This window comes from Sipha flava, unplaced genomic scaffold (genome assembly GCF_003268045.1).
Source record: "Sipha flava isolate LNK unplaced genomic scaffold, YSA_version1 36_pilon_pilon, whole genome shotgun sequence".
In the NCBI taxonomy this organism is placed as follows: domain Eukaryota; kingdom Metazoa; phylum Arthropoda; class Insecta; order Hemiptera; family Aphididae; genus Sipha; species Sipha flava.
Window position 1 is genome coordinate 3970935 of NW_020273076.1, and position 20784 is coordinate 3991718.

The following is a 20784-nucleotide window of genomic DNA, read 5'->3' on the forward strand; positions in this document are numbered from 1 at the left end:
TAAAAACAATTTTCTCATCGCCGCTCGTTGTTAAGTTGTCAATCGACCGATCGATTGTTATGTTTCGGTAAAGTTTTATTGTATACCAAAACATGTACCCGATATCAAACCGCGTAAAACACAATATTTTATTGCTGCTTTTGATCAGTGGTCAAACATCGTATCGACCGATTTACAGAACGGATAATACGTGGAAAGTCATAGGAAAAACATTTTAAAAAAGACGATTCCCCCCCCCCCTCAAGTACAAGTTTTGCAAGCTTATCGATAGCAGATGAGAACATGTCTGTGCACCGGTACGAATCGATTGATTCGAATAAGAACATCTGTCAGCTGTACCGAACGTATTGAACGTATTGCCGACGGTTTTCAAAACCTTTTAACGTCTCCATACCCCGTGAAAAATTACCGAACAGACGTGTACGTTTCGCTGCATCATGACAAATTCACGGGCGCTTATTTTCTCGATACGAATACCAACATTGCGACAATACGAGTACAATACTAACGGTGTTATTGTTTTACGACATTTCGTTTTGGATAGTTACACCTTCACACGGATTTCGAGAGACGGTTCGAACGACGAAACATATTGTTAATAACAGACCATTGGCGCAGTTACCCCAGAGGCAACTGGGGGGGGGGGAGGAGCAGTTAAGAACATATTTTAAGTAATTTTCAGTGAGTGGCACTTCAATCGAATTGTTTACCATCGAAGTTTTCATAGTTCTTCTACGTACAGGGAAATCAACACCTGTCACTACGGTCGTTATGGGAACGTGTTGGTCAGTGGCACGATCACCCGCCACTAGGTAGCATTCAATTATCACTGGGGGGCACTAGTGTCACGTACTTTGTATATTAAAACAGCGGTTCCAAACCCTTTTAGTAGTGCGGACCACCAATTTTGTAGAAAATCTTTGAGACCCATCAATAGTTATATATGTATAATGTGCATATACGTCAGTTATATCATAATTTATTTATTAAAAAACAAATGTTTATAAAAAAAAAAAAACTATTGAACCAAATTATTCAAGAATTAAATAATTTAATGTGATTTTTGATTTTTCCCCACGAGAGAATCAATATCCGGATTGAAACTGAAAAGTTTTAGCCTTAAATCACTTTCAAAATTCAAATTCAGTTTAAAAAAAATTAAAGTAGAAAAAGCTCGTTTACACAGACACACAGGTTGTCGAAAGGTTACCCATCAAGTTTCTAAGCGCGATTTTAGAGATTGTTGGAAATTCTTGCCGAATATTTAATTAGAATGGTAATAATGGTGTAGTTTTAAAGAATGATTTTAGAGTCTGATCACATGAAAGTTCAATCAACGAATCTTCTTCACTTGCTGATATTAAATATTTTAAAAATAAATGTAATTAATGTTCATATAATATGGTTCACGGCCCAGTACCATCCTTACCACTTGTGGGGCCGTGGCCCATGGGGGTTGGGAACCGCTGTATTAAAATATACTATGGGTCAGTTGCTTCAGGTCGCGGGTATTTCTCGAGCACGTACTATGAACACGAATGAGCGTTGCTGCAAGACACCAGCTTACGACGTCGGTCACTTTATATCCAGTCAAATGTATTCACATGAAATATAGTAATGAAAAACAAACGTGATGTGTTTCACTTGACTATTACAATAGCAATGGCAAATGTTTACTATTTATGTTTTATTTTATTTTGTTTATATAATTGATGTTGACTAGTTATAACTTATTAATATTTTTTAATTTTTAATTTTTAACTTAATGATTTATATTTTATAAATGTTAAGTGGCCTGACACGAAAAAAAAAATAATAGCAATGGCGGTGCCAGGGGAGCCTGAGCGGGCCACGGCATCGTCTAAATTTGTCTTGGTCACCCCTTGGTCCCCTTCGGCCGCTAAATTCTATACAAAATTATAGAAACTAGTCTCTTATCACTAGTTTCTATAATTTCATTTTCGACTCTTGTTAAGTGTGTAATAATCAAGAAAAGTATCGATCATATGTTTGTAATTAATGATTATATACCTAATTATGTTATTTAATTAGCAGGTAAATTAAAGTACATAAAAGTTAATTTAATAGATTATTTATCGTATATTTTATTTTATATTTTTTTTATCATAATTTATATATATTTATTTTTAATCAAATTTTAATTATAAAAACCATGTAATTTTTAAAAAAAAAAATCTATTTTACAATAGTGTTATCGATACAAATGTATAGTACTGATAACGAGTTAATAATGCCAATACTGCATTTAGCATTATTTTAATGTACTTACAGTTTTATTCAAGAACGTAACACTAAACGATTCATTCAACTCGTATAGGTATAATGACATGTTTTCGAGGTAAATATATATTTATATGTGTGTGTGTGTGTGTGTGTGTGTGTGTGTATGCTGTAAAGACTATTCGTCGAATTTTCTACACGAGCACGTACAGTCTTCGGTCACCGGATACGGTACTTTGATCCAAAGACATCTGAACTTGTTATCCTTCTTCTTTTGTTTTCTATTGCTCGATCTCCTGCCTCTCTGCGCTCGTCCGGTTGTCTCGTCGTCAACCACTGATTCCATCATTTTCTTACCCCGCTGTTTTCTTTTATTTTTCCTGTTTTTCAACCTGAAAACAACGTGCGATTCTTAATGATAACAATGAGACCAGTTCACCTGCTGGATAACTTGTAAAACGTTTTGTAAAAGACTCGAGAAAAAACATCGGCTCGATGATGTGAACGCTTTGCAGTTATAAGTGACTATGGATTCATTGTTATTGCATGATTGTGTGTACGGTCCCACGAGAATTTACGGTTTTCAAACGTAAGGAGTACCGTTTGATTTCAATTTCCGCTATATCTATCATTATTTTTATCAGTGTAATATAATTCTACCATAATAAAATATGTAAATACAATCCTTATTATTTTCCTCACAGTTAAATGCCCAGAAAAAAAAAAAGAAAAGAAAAAAATGTGTTCCGCACTGCGTTCATGGCGGTTACTTACCAACAGTGCCATCGCAACAGGTTAAGGACTCTGATGGACGAGGGCATGCATGACATGCCGGGCGGCCAACTGCAACTCATCATTTCAGATCGACCACATCTACCCTTTTTTATCCATCTTGGCCAAAATGACTTTCCCAAGTCAATCCACACGTATTCGACTGGACACGAGCCTCTGTTCACCAACCACGTGCGCATCATCTCTTGGTATTGCACAGGAAGTTGTTCCGGAAGTTCGAGGTTGTCTGGTCTTATCGTCTTCGACCTGTCATTGAACGCACCCGTATCGTTTTCCGCTGCCTGCGCATCGGAATAAATGAAAAAAAAAAACCAAATAATTACAATCCGTTGCCTCCCTTTATATACTCGTCAACGATAACAATGCGTATGTTATACAATCGTTTAATGATTTTGATACGATTATTTTGGGGAAGTTCAACAGGAACACATACTTAAAACTAAAATTTATGTATCCTGCACTTTATGGTCGTCAGCTATGTCAACTCTACCAATCGTATAATAATATGTATAGAATAATAGTTTAAATATCATCTAATTCTTTGGAAATAATTTGTGATAGTTTTCGTGATTCATTTCATTACTCGTAGTGTGAAATTTCAAAGTGAATTCTTGAATAGGTAACAAAGACCATTGCTTACGAACGGTTTTATGTGTGCATAAATATATATATACAACAAATCGAACCATAAAAATCAGACGAAATCGTTAAGATATTATCTATGGAAAGTGTCCGGACACATACGTTAAAAGAAACAATAAAAACAGACATAAAATCAATATCTTTTGATCTTCGACAAGAAGCTAAAACGGATGTATTATTTTACATTTACGGTACGTTGAAATATCAGAGTTGTGTTCACGTGGGCACTCCCCACGCTAGAATGCCTTTACCTTTTTGGTTTGTTAATACAAAAATAAAATAAGACATCAATTTTTGTAATAAATAAATGATTGTATACACATTTAAATTTAAATTGCTAATAATTTATAAAATATTACACTTGTTTTTAAATATTAACCGAAAAAAAATGCACTCACTTCAAGGCAGTGGCATATCCAGGATCTTTTTTTTTGAGGGAGAGTTGGGGGTGATTACACAAATTCACTATCTATATTTGTATACGCTTTATTTATTTCCTGGTATAAATCGTGAACCGGGTGGATATTGCAGAAGCATTACTTCTACCCGAATATACAATATATATATATAATTTACACATACTATAAAAATATTAAATTAACATGGTATGTAGGTAATTTCTTAATTTATTTAGTGAAATAAACAGTCAAGACTTTATTTTACAAAAATATTAATTTTTGTTATATTTATTAATTTATTTTAAGTTTTCTTGTGGATGTTTTTGCCAATTCATTGATGATGTCATTAGTAGTCACTTTAATGTCATGATGGATATTCATTAAGGCTAAAACATTCAAATAGTTTTGAATAGTAGAATTTCTTAAATAGGTTTTTAAACAGCGTACTGTCGAGAATGATCGTTCTCCTGTTGCATTCGATATCGGTAGTATTACAACAATTTGAAGAAGTTTTGATATAATTTGATATACTTCTGGATTTATAGAAAAATAAAGATCAATGAAATTTATTTTTTCTTCATTAGCTGCAGAAAGGCTTGTCTACTGTAAGTTTAATCCTCCATTTAAAATATTATCATTTATGTAAGAATCGGTACATTAATTTATTATTTCTTGGTATGTTTCAACTAACTGTTTAAATATATTTTTTTTTTTTTTGGGTCAATGCACCCAAAGTTACTCAAAATAGACTTTTGTGCTAAAAATCGATCGTTTAATTGCTCCAAATAATTGCCCAAAAATGGAACGAAAATTGATAGCTATTTTATAAAAAAATTTCAGATTTTCTGACACTATATTGAATCAATATATTTTGGTGTTTATTTTGACGTGTCAAGCTCATAGTTATTTCAAATTGTTTACAAATAGTTTCGATCGAAAATAAAAATGTTTTGACATTCATCATCACAATTTTCCCTAATACGTTGATTATTTTGTTGAACAGTGATAGCAGCTTCTAAGGCAGTTTCTAAGTCGAGAAATTATTTTTGTAAAAATTGACTAAGAGGAAAACTAATAGAAAGTATTTCAACTAATATCAGCAAAGCAGTTTGAAAATTATACTGTTTTATTGCAATAATTAGGTGATTTTCTGAACTAGCAGTATCTGCATCTATCTACTGTGTAATTTTAAATGTTAAATGTTATACATATATTATACATGTTAAATCATGTATAATGGCTGGTTGAAGTTTTTAAAATAAAATTACTACATCATGGCGGTTAACCCACCGGGTAGCACATAGATTTTTTAATTTAAAACGATTAGTAAAATGAAAAATTAGACAATTTTAATTCCTTTTTTTCTTTTTGGATAGCCAAAAAAATTATTTATACTTTGAATAGTGCTCATACAATTTCTAATCTCAAGAATTTCGCAATTAAAAGTCAGAGCTAAATTTAAACAATGCAAGTATACAAGCTCCAGGATGCTCATCACGAATATACTTTTGTACGCCATTGTATCTACCACTCATAGAACTTGCCCCATACCCCATACCGGCCAATCCTTTTCCAGACATATCATGAATTTCTATAAATTGTAAAAATTCTTCTCGAATGGTTTTATCATAAACATAACGGACACATAACGACATTTGTTATTTATTGGAAATATCTGTTGTTTCATCAACCAAAATAGTAAACCTCTTAGTTTTATTTACATTATCAACCAATTGCTTTAAAATTAACGTATTATATATTAATTAATTTCATTTTGAATCAAAGGGCTAAGGTATGAAGCATTTTTATGAGACATTTCTAAATGATTTGTAGAACGCGATCAACCGAATAAGCACTATAAAATTTCCTTGATTATTTTTTTTACAATTTTCATCTTTATATAATGAAATTAGTCTCGAATATCTATGTCCTTTTAAAGATATTTCTTGCTGATCGCAAAATAAAATAGTTTTTACTATCGGGCGAAGATTATTTCGATTTTCTATTATTTCTTTTTTTAATGCTTCATTGATTTGAATATTAATTTGTTCAAATATTTTATTTTTAATTGCAAAATAGTAATCAAATTTTATTTCGCTTAATTTGTGATAATGATAATTGTTGTGATCTTTGAATGAATCTTTAGCTTTTTTCCAACTATCAAACTTTTCTACAACTAATTTTCCTGTAAACTTATGAATACCTTTGCCTATGCCATCTGAAGGAGGAAATAAAACACATGTTAAACAAAAAGCACCATCATGTAGTTTTGAATAAAGAAGCCAGAAAATGCATAGGTCCACGTTACCTAAAATTTTAGATTTTTTTTACTTTTTGGAAGTTCATAATTTGATGAAGGAACCCAAACCCTGCCCAAGACTGTTGTTTTTTAATCATGAGACAACTGAAAATATTAATAATTTTATATTTATTTTACCATTACATAACATTTTCGTAATTTTGTTAAATTATTTTATATAATAGGTACTGTGACTATAGATTTTGAATAATTAAGTAACTATATATGTATTATTTACAGAAAAAAGTAAAACTGCTTACCCGTTTGCCAATATAGAAAAAAATATCTTGTGTTTCATCAAAAGTAGAATTGATCAGATTTGTTGTATTGCTTGGTTGATTTATTTCTAGTAAATTAGACACTACCAATTCCGAACTAAATTAATTAGTTGGTTACAAAATTTTTTTAAAAACAACACTTTGGTCGTCATATTATTTTTCTTTTTTAGAACTTTGTATTGATTTCGAAGAAAAGAAATTTGAAATATTATTTTAAGAGATTTTACTCATGATTATAAATTATTAATTAGTATACGTTGCAATATTTGCAAAAACAATATAGTCATGCAGATTAAATCACACAAATATAAATAAAACGAGTGCTTTTAAGTTACAACTACACGTAAGATGGCTGACCGAAGATTTTTGAAATGTGAATTGGCATTGACAGAAATTTTATTATCTAGGTATCATGGATACTATACATATAAGTACTGTTATTATTGGGGAGAAACGGAAAGTTAAGAAAATTACAGTTTATGATTTTCCTAACCACAAATAAATTCTGTCATCGATATGATGTGCGGCCATATTTGATGATAAATCTGCAATGATTTATAAATAATATAATTTCGAGTGTAAGGCCAGTATGAAAAATTATGTATATATTTTGTAAATTTTTAAAAATATAAAATAATATGATAAATATTTAAAATTCATAAAAAAAGCACTTTTGTCAGACAATTTTCATAGTATACTGTAGTATAAGTAACGTATGTGTAATGTGTAGTATGACCTATAAAATATATAAAATGGTCAAAACAATTTTGAGAGAGATTGTAGCCCCTTAACCCCACCTCTGGATACGCCACTGATTCCAGGAAGGTATTGCGGACAAATGCAGAACAAGTGCATGTAGTTATTACATCAGTATTTGACAAAGGAAAAGTGGGACATATGTCAACAATACATAAAATGCTTTATGATCCATACGGCAAGAATTTATAATTCATAACAAAACTAACGAAATTCGTCAATAATCTATCGCTCATTTTGACGTAATTGAGATTATTGAGATAATCTTATTAAAGTTAAACACAAAATTAGCCTAACATTAAAACCCAATTAAATTAAGTAACATTTTTTGATATCTTACATTAAATTTAAAAATGTTACGTATACATTAAAAATTGGCCGATTTAATGTATTTATTCCTGAACATTGTCATAATTGACCGTTCTTGCACCAAGCCAAAGATATATATATATATATACGTATATGTGTAATGTATTTTGGGACAGGACGTAGTATACAGCAGGGACTAGTGCTGCTCAGTGAAAACATAATGAAAAATAAAATTCAATGAAACCTGCAGCAGCCGTAACGGATCTTTTGGAGTTTATCGAAATTCTTTGAGTCATTGTGCGAGACAATAAATACACAAACGTACACACTCAAAATATATGACATGTGCTTTGTACCTACACGCCGTGCTGTATTATATATATATAACATGTACTACCATACGGTATAGGTTTGTATATTCTGTGTACACGACACGAGATCACGGCACATATTCGAGGCTAATAATTCCCGTTGAAACGCTTACGAACGGTTCGTTTTTTTTTTACAGAGACGCGTGTTCAGCAGAATGAGAAAATAAAACGTTAAAAACGATACAAACGAAAATGAAAATAAAAAAACAAAAAAAACCGATTTTGATTATTATTATTATGAAATCGATATAGCGTAATGATGATGTTATGATGCGCGCGATAGCGATCACGTTGTGTTATCGTGTGTTTATGCCATTTTAACTGCAGACTGCAGGGTGTGGGCTTCATGGGAATAATATTTTTCAACCGGAGCATATTCACTATGGATCTGTTCGAAATGCAATATTTAACGATCACCGGCGGGTTCTTACGCCAACTCGTCAAGATTAATGTAATGTATGCGAATACTTACCGCTATTATCGGCGTTTTGCTCATCCACATCTCATTGTAATCCGACCCGATGAGCCTGTTGAGCTTGACGGGCTTCATGTCTTTTTTCCGGGGTTGGTTGGGCTCCGCGTGGAACCACACGCTAAACGACTCGGCTTTCTTGGACGGCAACGCTGCCCGTACGGCCGCCGGCCGGTCGAACACGATCGACAGACCGATTGCCGCCGCCGTCAGGATGTTCACCAAGATTCCGACGTCGAAACGCATAATGTCCCTTGGAGCTCTCCGTCTATATGCATGTAGTAGATATATTCGTATGGGTACCTGCGGAACGAGTGTTCTGGTGTTCAATAATGGCTGTTGTAAACAGCAACTAAGTCGTTCGTTTTCAATTGATATTAATTTTCTGTCCACGAAAAATGAATTGTATTGCTATTTTTTTTTTTTTTTAATAAATACCATCGACATTTTAAATAACTTGTGTCGTATGACTCTCTCGTAATATTAAATGGTAATTAATTTTTTTTTCCACAGAGAAACTTTGTTTAAATTGCAAATTACGACCACAAAATTTGTAACGACATAAAAAAAAAATACTAAAAATTAAATTCGTAATAACATATGTACGTTAAATGACCTGTATTGAGTTCTAAGTTCAATTAAATGATAAAGAAAGCTAAAACGCCTAAAAACAATGATGTCTGCTAAGATTCGTTTACAAAAAAACAATATGCATTTTACGAATCTACACGTTCAAATATAACACTCTGTATACGTGCATTTAGATACCTGTAGCGTAATAAATATTAATTAATTACAAACCTAGTACATATCCATAAGTAAGCATATATAGTGTAGTTGCAAGACATGCACTCATGCACCTATATATGTACACTCTTATCATTGTTATAATGTTTTAAGCCTTAAGGTACCCTGACGCGTAAGTCGTTCCTCCATTACAGTTTATAACCCACATGACATTAATTTTATTGGTTAACGAATCGCTAAGGCGAATTACGTCCATCCTTTGTTGTTCAACTTAAATATTGTAATTTTATACACACACATATTTTCTTTTTTTTTTTTAGTTCTGTTATTTTAACATATAATCTGATTAACTTTTATCGATGCATGTAAATCTCGCTAAGGATTCGTTTACGATAGATAAAATAGAATAACTTAAAATACTTAAATTCCGGTGCGCGCAGGATTCCGTCAACGCAACGTGCAATACAACAATGTAATATATACGTACGTTGCTCGATGGAACGATTCGGGGCGGGGGGACGCTGGCCAGTTATTATTATATACAGGTACGCGTACTATGTCACTATAATATGGTACACATAATAATATAATAAGAGAGGTCAGCGACGGAATGAGTGTAGAAAATCGTTTGAAATTGTTATGGAAATAGTGGTGTGTGTGTGTGTGTGTGTGTGTGTGTGTACATACAATTTACAATACATACATGTATATATGTTCTGTTTGTGTGAGTACATTTCGAGCTAAGGTATAGAGAGTCGAAAACGAAGAGAAAGAATCCGAACGAAAGAGAGAGGGAGAGGGGGAGAGAGAGAGAAAGAGAGAGAGAGAGAGAGAGAGAGCGAAAGAAGGAGGAGGAAAATAGAGGGAGTGAGAAAACCACGAAGGAATGCGGGTTAACACCGTCATGTCGACGACGCGGTGATGTGTCGCCGCTGCCACCTCTTAGTTCCGAGAGAAATACCGACCCTGCACACGAGAATAATGGTAATAATAATAACAATAATAGCACTGTGTAGAAACGATTACGTTCCGTCGTGTTTTTCTTTTTGGAAATATTTTCAAAAACCATTCGAACGGTTTCCGCGGACCTCCTGACCCCCGGGCCGCGGCACAGCTATCGGCCGAACGTATCGTACACAACTCATAATATCCGCAGTCGATCCCTTCCGTAACGTTTTCAAGCCGATCCAACGCACTGTTGTATTCACGTCGAGGACCACATGGAATTCACCATTTCGTCATGTTGTTGTTTTAATTTCGGACATTCTATTTCCGCCAAGGTCGATCCTTTTTTCCTGGCGGCATCGTTCTGTGCGCGATGCCAGTGCATCTGCCCTCCGTGACCGTAGAAATCGTTTGTATTTCGGGGCACCGTACGCGCACGTTCTCGGTTATTATTACATCCGTTCTACGTACTGGTGATTTGCAGAACGGGTCCCTCCTAACAATGTCTGCCGAACAAACGGTATTGGTTTTACGGCCCTCCAAGTCGATACTATGTCATACCTACAATATATATACGCCCGAAGGTATTATTGTTGACGACGTGTCCGAACTGAGAGATACTTCGGATTCCTGCAAACTCGACGTTTATCGGGCACGAGAGATAATAATTCAATCGCATTCGAGCGGAGTACCAGAAACTCGTGAAATCGCCTCGCATTTTTCTTCTCGTGTGAAAATAAAACGACGCGACTTGCCGTAGAGTTGTTTTGGTTATATTACACCTACGGCCAAACAATTTGAAAAAAAAAAAAAAAAGAAAGGGGAAGCGATATAAAATAATAAAATATTGTATGTCGTACACATATGACTGAATTTACCGGTCGACCGCGTTGTTACTGCAGATGGGTCAGAAAGTCTGCGCGCTCTTGTTATAACTGTACAATGGGAGAGACGCGTTTCGAGTTTTTTTCTTTTCCTTTTTTTTTTCAGACCACAAACGTCTATCGTTTTTCACATCTGGCGAATTCTTTGAAAAATACACTAAGAAATTCTTATTTTTTCTTCTCGTTTCGATATTTTCGGATTGTTTGGGGGGGTTTTTTTTTCTCTCGGTGTTAACCGTATAAAAAATATTACACGTGCACACACACGCACACGCACACGCATACACAGACACATAGACTCGTGCGCGTTAGTACACGTATTATTTTATGCGTGCGTCGAAAATTCTTTACGCGCTACGGCCGACCGGTTGCGGTGCACAAATAGACGAAGAGGGGTAGACAAATGACTGAACTCGTGAACCGTCGCGTAAAACAGAGATTCCGCGACGGATCGTATTCGTGATCGCATCGCGTAAGTGGCCACGTGCAAGCGTGTGTAGCGCACACAACAAGATGTACAGGGTACGTGAAGCCGGTCAGTTTTAGCCGTTGCCTACGCGAACGAGCCGTAACAACGCAGACGACGCCGTGTCCCACCTTGTACGCAGGCGAGAAGGATTCGATTTACGTACATATATATTTGGTACAAGAATGCGATCGTCATTCGTGTAACGTTTCGATACGCTTATATCACTTGTGACTTTGCACTTTCGTTACTCACGCGCATCCGCAGACGTCGCGACACGTTCGTCTCCGAGGTGCGTAACTTACGTATTCTCATACCGACGGTGATAATATATTACGAGATGGCGAAGGTTAGGCGTTCTCTCGAGTGGGTCCCACAAGCATTCGGATGGAGTGCGCGAGTACGGTAATATTTCACAGGCCGACCCGTTGCTCCGGACAAATCTCTTCTCGACGGCACCGCGTTCGTAAACAGCAGTCCCTATTATAATCGCTGTGTTGCACCAAAACGCTCGAGTATTACGAGACGACGCGCGCGCGGCCGATCAGCGGGGGCGATCGAACACAATTAACGCACGGTTATTATTAGTATTATTATTGTTGTACACGCGTCCGGTCTCGTTGCCCATCTCTGCGTGTATACATTATATCTGAACTCGGTGACTGTTTTAAAGCGAGAAAAAAAATATAACGAAAAATAAAACGCCATGTGGCGCATTTCGTCTGGAATCGGGGGAAAATACACTACGCCTACGTTTCGTCTACAAAACGCGAGTTAGTCTGTTCGCCGCTCTCACTATTATATTATTAGTCTACCGCTGAATAATGAACGAAAATACAATTCACTTACCCGACACGATGCGCTGCGCAGCGAAGAGTACAATACCAGTCTTGTTCCGAGCAGGTTAACGTAAAACTGTTCGACAGACAGTTCGACGTCCCGAACATATCCTAATTCCCCACCTCGTCTCTAAACAGTTTCGGACCCTTACATTATTGTAACCACGGGTAGCGTGTGTAAACGACTGTCACGCGCGTTTGTGTTCGACAAACGAAAAACACGCGTTGTACCTTTGAAACAGTTTTACGTACATGCAATACGATGCAATGTGCGGACTTGTTATTATTTTTTTTTTTTTACAATGCCATCGAATTCCGTTTGATAACAGAAACCAAATGGTTTTTTCGTGTATTTTTTTTCAAATGTACGTTTATGATTAATATGTATAATACATGTGAACGTGCATAAGCGCATCCGTGTTTCACATTTCTTTTGTCAATCACTTTCGTTCGTTTTCGATCAACATCGTCGTCGACCGTCGATAAGCGGTTTCAGTCAGTATACTCTGTACGGAAACCATAGAGGATAAAAAAAAAAATACATTGCACTCGCGGCGATTAATTTTTTTTTTTTTTTAACGCTGTTTTAAATCGAAAAAATAAATTCCTACACGTCTAGTCGATCATCAAACTTTACTCGATATTGTTATCTATCTGTACAGTAGTAGAACTCTCCAAATGATTCAGTACGCGAATCGCAGAAAAATGTTCGCATTACGGCTAAACGGCGAACATTGCCGAACCGATTTCTTTTGCACGTATAACGATGACCGAGTGACCTTCCGGGCGAAACGGGTGTGTAGAAATAATAACGTTGTAGGATTTACCAGTGAAAAAAACTGAACTCAGGCGGTCCGGTGCGGTGAGTGGGAAAAAAGAAAAAAAAATTAACATCTTCGCGCGCCGAGCACAGAAGATTAATGATTTATCGAACAATATATGAATTGTCCGAACGTCCGTGTAATTTCTTCATTGTCAAATCGTTTTGTTTTGACACGACAACTTAATATTTTGAAAAAAACCGCACGGTGACGAGAAGTACGGTCGTTAGTTTATCGGTGCGCTCTCCGCGAGTGCACTTTTATCCTGCGGTCTTTCGTTCTCACGGTCGCCGCGAACCGTACTCTCGTCACTACGAACTCACGCGGGATGACGAACGCGTGTCGAACGATTACGGTGCACAATGTACGCGCTTAACTAATGAACAGGGCCCGGATTTCAATGCAAAGTGCATATTTTTTTGGTTGATCATACACAATGCTCTCTAAGAAGATAATTCGTTTCATGTAACGAGGGTTTTAAAACTACAAATTTTATTTTGCCTTTTTTTGTATATTTCGACATTTTTAGAGCATTTTTAGTATTATTGGGTCATTTTTTTTGGTTTTTAATGCATATTTGTTCGATATACTAAACAAATTTATCGTATTCAAAATCAAATCAAAAGACAAATTATTTTCTTGATATTTAAGTAGGTCTATCGGGTTTTTTCAAATACATTGTCAATCTTTATTAAATAAAAATTTTTTTCGATTCAGTTTTTATCTTAATTTATTAAAATTGATTTATTAAATCAAATTTAAAATTTATTAGATTTATTAAATCTTAATTTATTATTGACTATGGAACGTCACCAGTATTTGGTCAAATAAAAAATAATTAGCTAGTTCGTATTACCTCGCAGACGTTGCTCGTATTACGTGTGAATGTGAATTTAATGTATTAAATAATGCCCAAAATAAAAAAAATTATGTCATTTTAAAGGTCATTTTTGTGGTAAAATGCATTTTTTAAGGACATTTTTGGCTATTTTTTAGAGCATATTCGTATGATTTTAAGTGCTTATTTAAAGTAAGTGATTCAAAGTTTTAAATCCGAGCTCTATTAATGAATATCCATCACACCTGTAGGAGACATGCACGGTTACCTGCCGGTTACTTATGGTGCTTGTGCGCTCACACGCAGTTTACGCAATAATATTACCGGGACCCATTATGGTCGACGATAATCGTGCGCGCATAACTGTTGCGGATATTTCACAAAAAGTACCTAACATTTGGTAGATATTTGTGCGCGAATAGTCGTGATCGTCGCGTCTATGGTTTACAATATAATCATCGACGAATGACTAACCGATTATTTTACACGCGTATAATTATTATAATGCGCATTATGTAATATTTTGCGTTGATGTACGACAGTATTTGCATTATTTATATACAAGTTATTCATATATATATATATATATATACACTACTAGTTTAAGGTTCATAAGTTGATGAACCAGAATTCATTTCAACATAACCTAAACATATATTCAAAATTCTTTAAATTTTTTTAATTAACTCGTCAACTATCAGGTAATTTGAAAAATTCTAAAATAAACACTAAATATTTTTCTCAACGAATTGACCACGTTTAATTTTACCGTGAAGTTTTAAAAATGGTACCGACGAAAAAAAAAGTCTTGTATTTTACTTGCAGATAACGGAAAATGTTTAACAGTTTATAAACGTTGATGTGTTAAAAATGACTAAGAATAATACTAATAAAATTATATTCGTTTATTCATTACACTATTTGTAGTGAATAAATGAATCTTATTTTTTAATTTGTACCTGTACCTATTATGTGGAAGATAGATAAATATTCGGGGGACTATGCTTAGTTCTCGCCTTATTGCGCTTATAAAAGCGAGAACAAAATCTTACACAATGAGACCAATCTTTAAGAGTCTTAAGTGATCTCTTGAAACAAGAACGAGACACATAAGATGCTATGTGTTCTATACGCTGCTCTATGGTGTGGAAGTCTGGCTCTCACGAAGAAACAAGAAGCATTTGAGTTATGGTTATGTAGATGAATGTTGAAGATACCTTGGACTGCCCGGATTATAAACATCGAAGTTCTCAAAACAATGAACAAGGACACTGGTTCATTAGCACCGTTAAGATCACCATGTCCCTCTTGGTTGTTTTTGCCATTTACCAGTTGATATTGTGAATGTTATGCGCACGCGGTTCACATGAAACGTTAACGTGTTATGTTAAATACATCCATAGACTTCGTGTACCGAACCGTTTTCCCGTGCGGATTTACGATTCTGTTGCGCGTACACATTTTCTACCGAAACCCAACCCCGGCATACTAGGTGGTATAGACACGCACGCATTCCGACAAATTCCTCTCTCTGTCCATTACTCGTGCACGTGTAAGTGTCGAATTTAAATCTCTGAATGCCGAGGTGCATTTTATAATCGACGGCCATCATAAAAAAAAAAAAAAAATTGTTAAAAATTCAAAAATTCTCACAAGTTATATAAATTATATACGTGCAAAATACACAAGGAAACGCGGACTAGAACAATTCCTTGATGGTTCTATTTTATCGCTCGCGATTCCTCTGTCCGCGGACACATGGGTCCAGAAATGGGATTTTAGACTTGATAACGATAAGAGTCGATACGGTAAGCGTCGCGTCGGTGTGTTTCAACGCGGAGAAACGACGTGAGAGATTTCCGGTGTCTAGTGCCATTGTGTTTGCCCTTCTATTTTCAGGTCCGTTTTGTGCCCGGTCATGTTTTCCGTTTTGCGTTGATTTTGAGCTCGTGTTACTACGTGTGGTTGCGGATTTGTTAATGCTAGGTCTTTGACCATTTAACGTTTCGTGAGAGCGTTCGTTTTGTTTGTACGCCTCGTGTTGCGGTTTGATGCAAGTAAAAACTGAGACCGTCCTACTCTTATACGCGTGCGCACGTGAGTTGAAGTTGACATTATCGCAGTTGAGTACGTCTTTCAATATTATTTCATTATTTTATCGGTTTTAACATATCTTTTTTTTTTTATTATTATTATTATTTATAATCATTTTTGTATCAGTACTGTTTATTTGAATAGTAAGGCGGCGCTCCTACGGCCCGTCAGTATTAATTAATGCCCGCGTGTTGTTATTTTGATTTTGTATCACCCAAGTCCATATGACGACACCTTAAGCATATGGTTGCTGTTAGTAATAGGTAATAGTACACAAGTAGGAGTCGATTTACGACAGTAACATTATGTTAAAACGATAATAATAATAGTAATCGTATAAACGAATAAACGATCCTACAATTTATAATTAGGTTAAACGTTCTTACAGTCTTATGTGCCGGATCATTGTTGAATATCTGTTGTTAATAATATAATGTGTATTATTCTATGCTAACAAGAAAATCTAGGAATTGCATCTGGAGAGGAGGTGCATCGCACACCCTGTACACCCGCTGAATCCGGCATTGGGCCGCGTACACGTGGCTCGCGTTCGTATAACAGTCGCGGAATTCAAGTTTTCACCCCATTCGTGTACCGTATTTTGCACATATGAGCGATATAAGTATTTGTGCATCGTTTACGCCAATAGACGCATTCACGCGTCCGACAGATCGTGCGTCCTTTGAGGCGATCGGTGGCCGGGAGACGAGGCCGTCTCAGCTGCATTAGTCCGCGTGATAGTGTCCCGTACGTATGCAACGTTGTGGTACGCGCAGACGTTCTATCGCGTCGGTCGACAATGTCCGCATTATACGCGTGCAAATAGGTCGGCCGCGGGATTTCAATCGGGACGAAAATCCGTGCATTGTGCAGTCGGCAATCCGAGAGACGAATACATTTTATCCCACACATTATTATTATATTATTGCCGTCACCACCGTTTCAGCAATCCCTTCTTCCCGCCTCCCTAATCAGGACGTGCACATTACATTTACAATGCACATGTGCGTGTATTGTAGAACAGCGGTTCTCAACCTTTTTGAGTTCGCGACCTAACCCATAATGTCACCAAAATGTCTAACGACCCTTTTGTAATGTAAGCATTGAACAATTTTTACTAACTGTTATTATTATATTTATTTGTGTATACATTTTACAAAAAAAAAAAAATTATACTTTTTAATTTAATGACTCTGTTGCTGTTGTTGTTTTGAAATAATTTTTTTTTCGCATGATGCGACCCTAAAAAAATTGTTGTTGAGAATTGCTGTTGTAGAGCTCTGCACGATCCGTTTTCTCGAAGACTGGACCGACCCGATGTTTAAAAATAAGATCTAATGTTAAACAATAATCGTAAACCAAACTATAGCTTACTTGAATGTATATTTTGTACAAGACCAATCTAGAACAGATATTGAAATTAGACAATTAATTAAAATAGATTAGATTAAGACCAAACTAAATAATAATGCACGGACAGTTTTATATTTCAATTAAAATAATTGAAATAAAGTAATAATTTTTCAAGTATAAAACTGTGGCAAGATTTAAAGTATTTTAAATCTCTAAATATAATAATTTTAAAACGCTATAATATTTACAATTTGTTATGAAGTTATAAAAATTCAACTAAAGTTATGTAAAATAATTGTACAAGTTACTAACTACCAGGTAGTATATTTTTTTCTCGTATGGATGTAGAATATGTAATTTAAAATAACTACTTACCAAGTGGGAATTGTGTTAATGATCTTAAATTTTCATTCGCGACATTTAGAAGTAAAATATTCAAAATAAAATATTTATTTTAATTTAATGATATAAGCACCAATAAGCATTTTACATATAAATAGTGTGAATAATACAAATAAATGTAATTATTATAACATTAGATGATATAATTGTTGAAATGACAAAGTATTAATAATAAAAATAACTAAAACTCATTAAAATCACAGATATTTTAAGTCGTATATTAACATTGTTATCATTTAAGCTACGCATTATTCTTAGAAAAGGATCATTCGATAAAAAGTTCGAACGAAAAGTTGGGATGTGAAAGGTCTCAGGGGATCTAGTATGGCAGGGACTCTAAGGCACATATACACACTCGAGGATTCGCGGTGCATCCATCTTAACATGAAAACATTTTATTTTAATGAAAAGTTATGATTGGCCCTTAAACGCTTTTCCTCGAGAAAGCAAAATATAAAACCATATAATTATAAAATTGTCCACGATGTATATTGTATACATTTGGAAATAACATTGGTATCAAATAAGACAATTCACAATCGTTAACTTAAACTCTATTTCTGTATGTGTTTTATAATAAGTAAATGATAGAAGATCGAAAAAGACCGGATTATGGTCCGGTCCCGTCCGATTCGGACCGGTATAAACCAGACGAGTATGGTCGAATTGCACTTGGGTTCAAAAAAGGTAATAGTCAAACTGCACTCGGGTAAAAAGCAGGTAGTGATTAAACTGCACTTGGGCTCAAAAAAGTATTTCAATAAAATTATCATGCATTTTAAAGGGTTAGATTTATTTTATTTAGTTACATTTATTACAATTTAGTTATCATTAGCGTGGTTAAAAATTATTGTTTTGTACATCACATTATTATATGTTAATTATATATATTTACATTATAATTGTTATATTATACATTATATTATATTATATTATACATATTGTTATTATTAGGTATACATTTTTTTTTTTAATTGTCAAATTTAATTATTGTCATTATTATAATTTTTTGTAGTATTGACTAATTGTATTCAAAAATTCTACCCTGGTAATACGCTTCTGAGTATATATGTTATTATTATATATTATCTGCGTTATCTAAATGGTACGAACTAATATATAATGCTATTAAATAAGTACGCGTTCTTAGAAAGAAAGAATCATAATATTTTTAGAGGGTTTTCCATTATAACTCTTTTTTTGAATGAGTGCAATTCGACCACTATCTTTTTTCAATCCAAGTGCAATTCGACCATTTATTTGTAGGTAATAAGGGCAATTCGACTATCCCGAACCAGACCATGCAGAGTTCTAACGCATAAAGTTAGTTGAGTACAACCCGTCCGCTACTCGTCCTCGGATAGGTGCAGTGGTGGACTGGCCCAAGTGGTGAGTGGAAAAAATCCACCGGGGCCGCTGTCGTGAGAGGCCCCTTCGTCACGGTGCAATTTTAATAAAATATATTATATTAAATTATGCTATAGTTACTAAATTAACAATAATAGATAATAACATACAAATACGCAATCCTGGCAGAGCCGTCCCGAAAGAGAGTCTTGGAGGATTGTCATACCCCCCCCCCCAAAAAAAAAAAAAAACGAAAACACCATTCGGCGGTCGGAATTGTTTCATTATATCCTAGAAAGACGTAATTTTACTCACGAAAAACAAATATTACATATTTCGTAATACAGTGTACACACAAATTAAATTTATAGAACTACTTATTATACAATATAAAATATTATTATTATATAGATATATATAATTAAACTGTCAATTTTAAGAACGTACGACACAGACACATATATACATGTTAAAAAGTAAAAATACGACTACATATAGTTAATTATACTACATACTATATTTGCACTATAGATTTTATTGGATATTAACAATAACGCGTTGCTATGACATTAGAAAATTAAATTTTACAACTAACAATAGTTTCTAAGAATTATTTGTTACATCATCAACACAGTTAACACAATAAGAATATATTATAATAATATAAGTGAACACAATTTTCTTCAAAAGTTTCATTATTACTTTAAAGTTTCATGTTTAAATGATTTTAACTTGTTAGTGAACTATTTTTGCAATACCGCTGATCAGTGGTCGATTTGTCAACTTTTAAAATAATGGGTTTGCCAGTTACTGGAGATAGTCTATGCAGACGTTTATCGAGCAGATAGTTCCACCAGGTTAAAACGTTTAACTCTTTTCTTATCCTTTTTAAGCCTACATTATGAAATATTTAAAAAAAAAAAAATTTTAAGAATTAAAAAATATATAAAAGAAATAAAATTAAAGAAATATATTTGTTTTTTTGTTATTTTTTAATCATTATATCGCACGTATAAGCTTATTGTGTCAATAAATTGTACAGATTGCATATTATCTTAATACAATTAAAAAAAAAAATAAAAAATGTAAGAAAACTGTAAACAATTATTTATGTAATTAATGAAAAAATTACTTAAGTTTTATAAACTTTATTCTTAAATGAATTATTAGAAATTGCCAGATAATATTTTTTTTCGATCACCTTTTTCATTCAAGTATATTATACTTATAGGCATGTGGAGACTTGTATTTCAGGGGGTGTCTAATATACTTTTGGGCCTTATCATAACAAAATATGTAAGTATATTTAAAAAATTATAATTTATAAATAACTAAATAAACATAAATCAAATTTTTATTTCATATTGTGTTAATTAGTCCCAATTAATATGCATTCGTCGAATCTCGTATATTTATTATATTATTATTATATATTATATTAAATATAATATAAATCTTATATATTGATAAATTTTATCAGATAGCTATAA

The 20784-nt window shown here is 34.1% G+C and overlaps 1 protein-coding gene across 1 annotated transcript; it reads right to left on the minus strand.

Moving 5' to 3' along the window:
* Positions 1-2176: 2176 nt before the first annotated feature.
* LOC112688046 (noggin-2-like) lies at positions 2177-12568 on the minus strand. The gene is made up of 4 exons (XM_025561066.1): positions 12450-12568; positions 8559-8861; positions 3016-3314; positions 2177-2633 (listed from the first exon to the last, which is right to left on the minus strand). The coding sequence occupies exons 2-4, from the start codon at positions 8802-8804 to the stop codon at positions 2420-2422; spliced, it is 759 nt and encodes a 252-aa protein (XP_025416851.1). The 5' UTR covers positions 8805-8861; positions 12450-12568; the 3' UTR covers positions 2177-2419.
* Between the last annotated feature and the right edge of the window lie 8216 nt (positions 12569-20784).

What these genes read in the sequence shown, in the direction of transcription:
- LOC112688046 (XM_025561066.1), bottom strand. Translation starts at nt 8,804, where the DNA reads ATGCGTTTCGACGTCGGAATCTTGGTGAACATCCTGACGGCGGCGGCA. An exon ending in GCAAAACGCCGATAATAGCG is followed by an intron (nt 3,315 to 8,558) that starts GTAAGTATTCGC and finishes TCCGATGCGCAG; the next exon opens with GCAGCGGAAAACGATACGGG. An exon ending in CTGTTGCGATGGCACTGTTG is followed by an intron (nt 2,634 to 3,015) that starts GTAAGTAACCGC and finishes CGTTGTTTTCAG; the next exon opens with GTTGAAAAACAGGAAAAATA.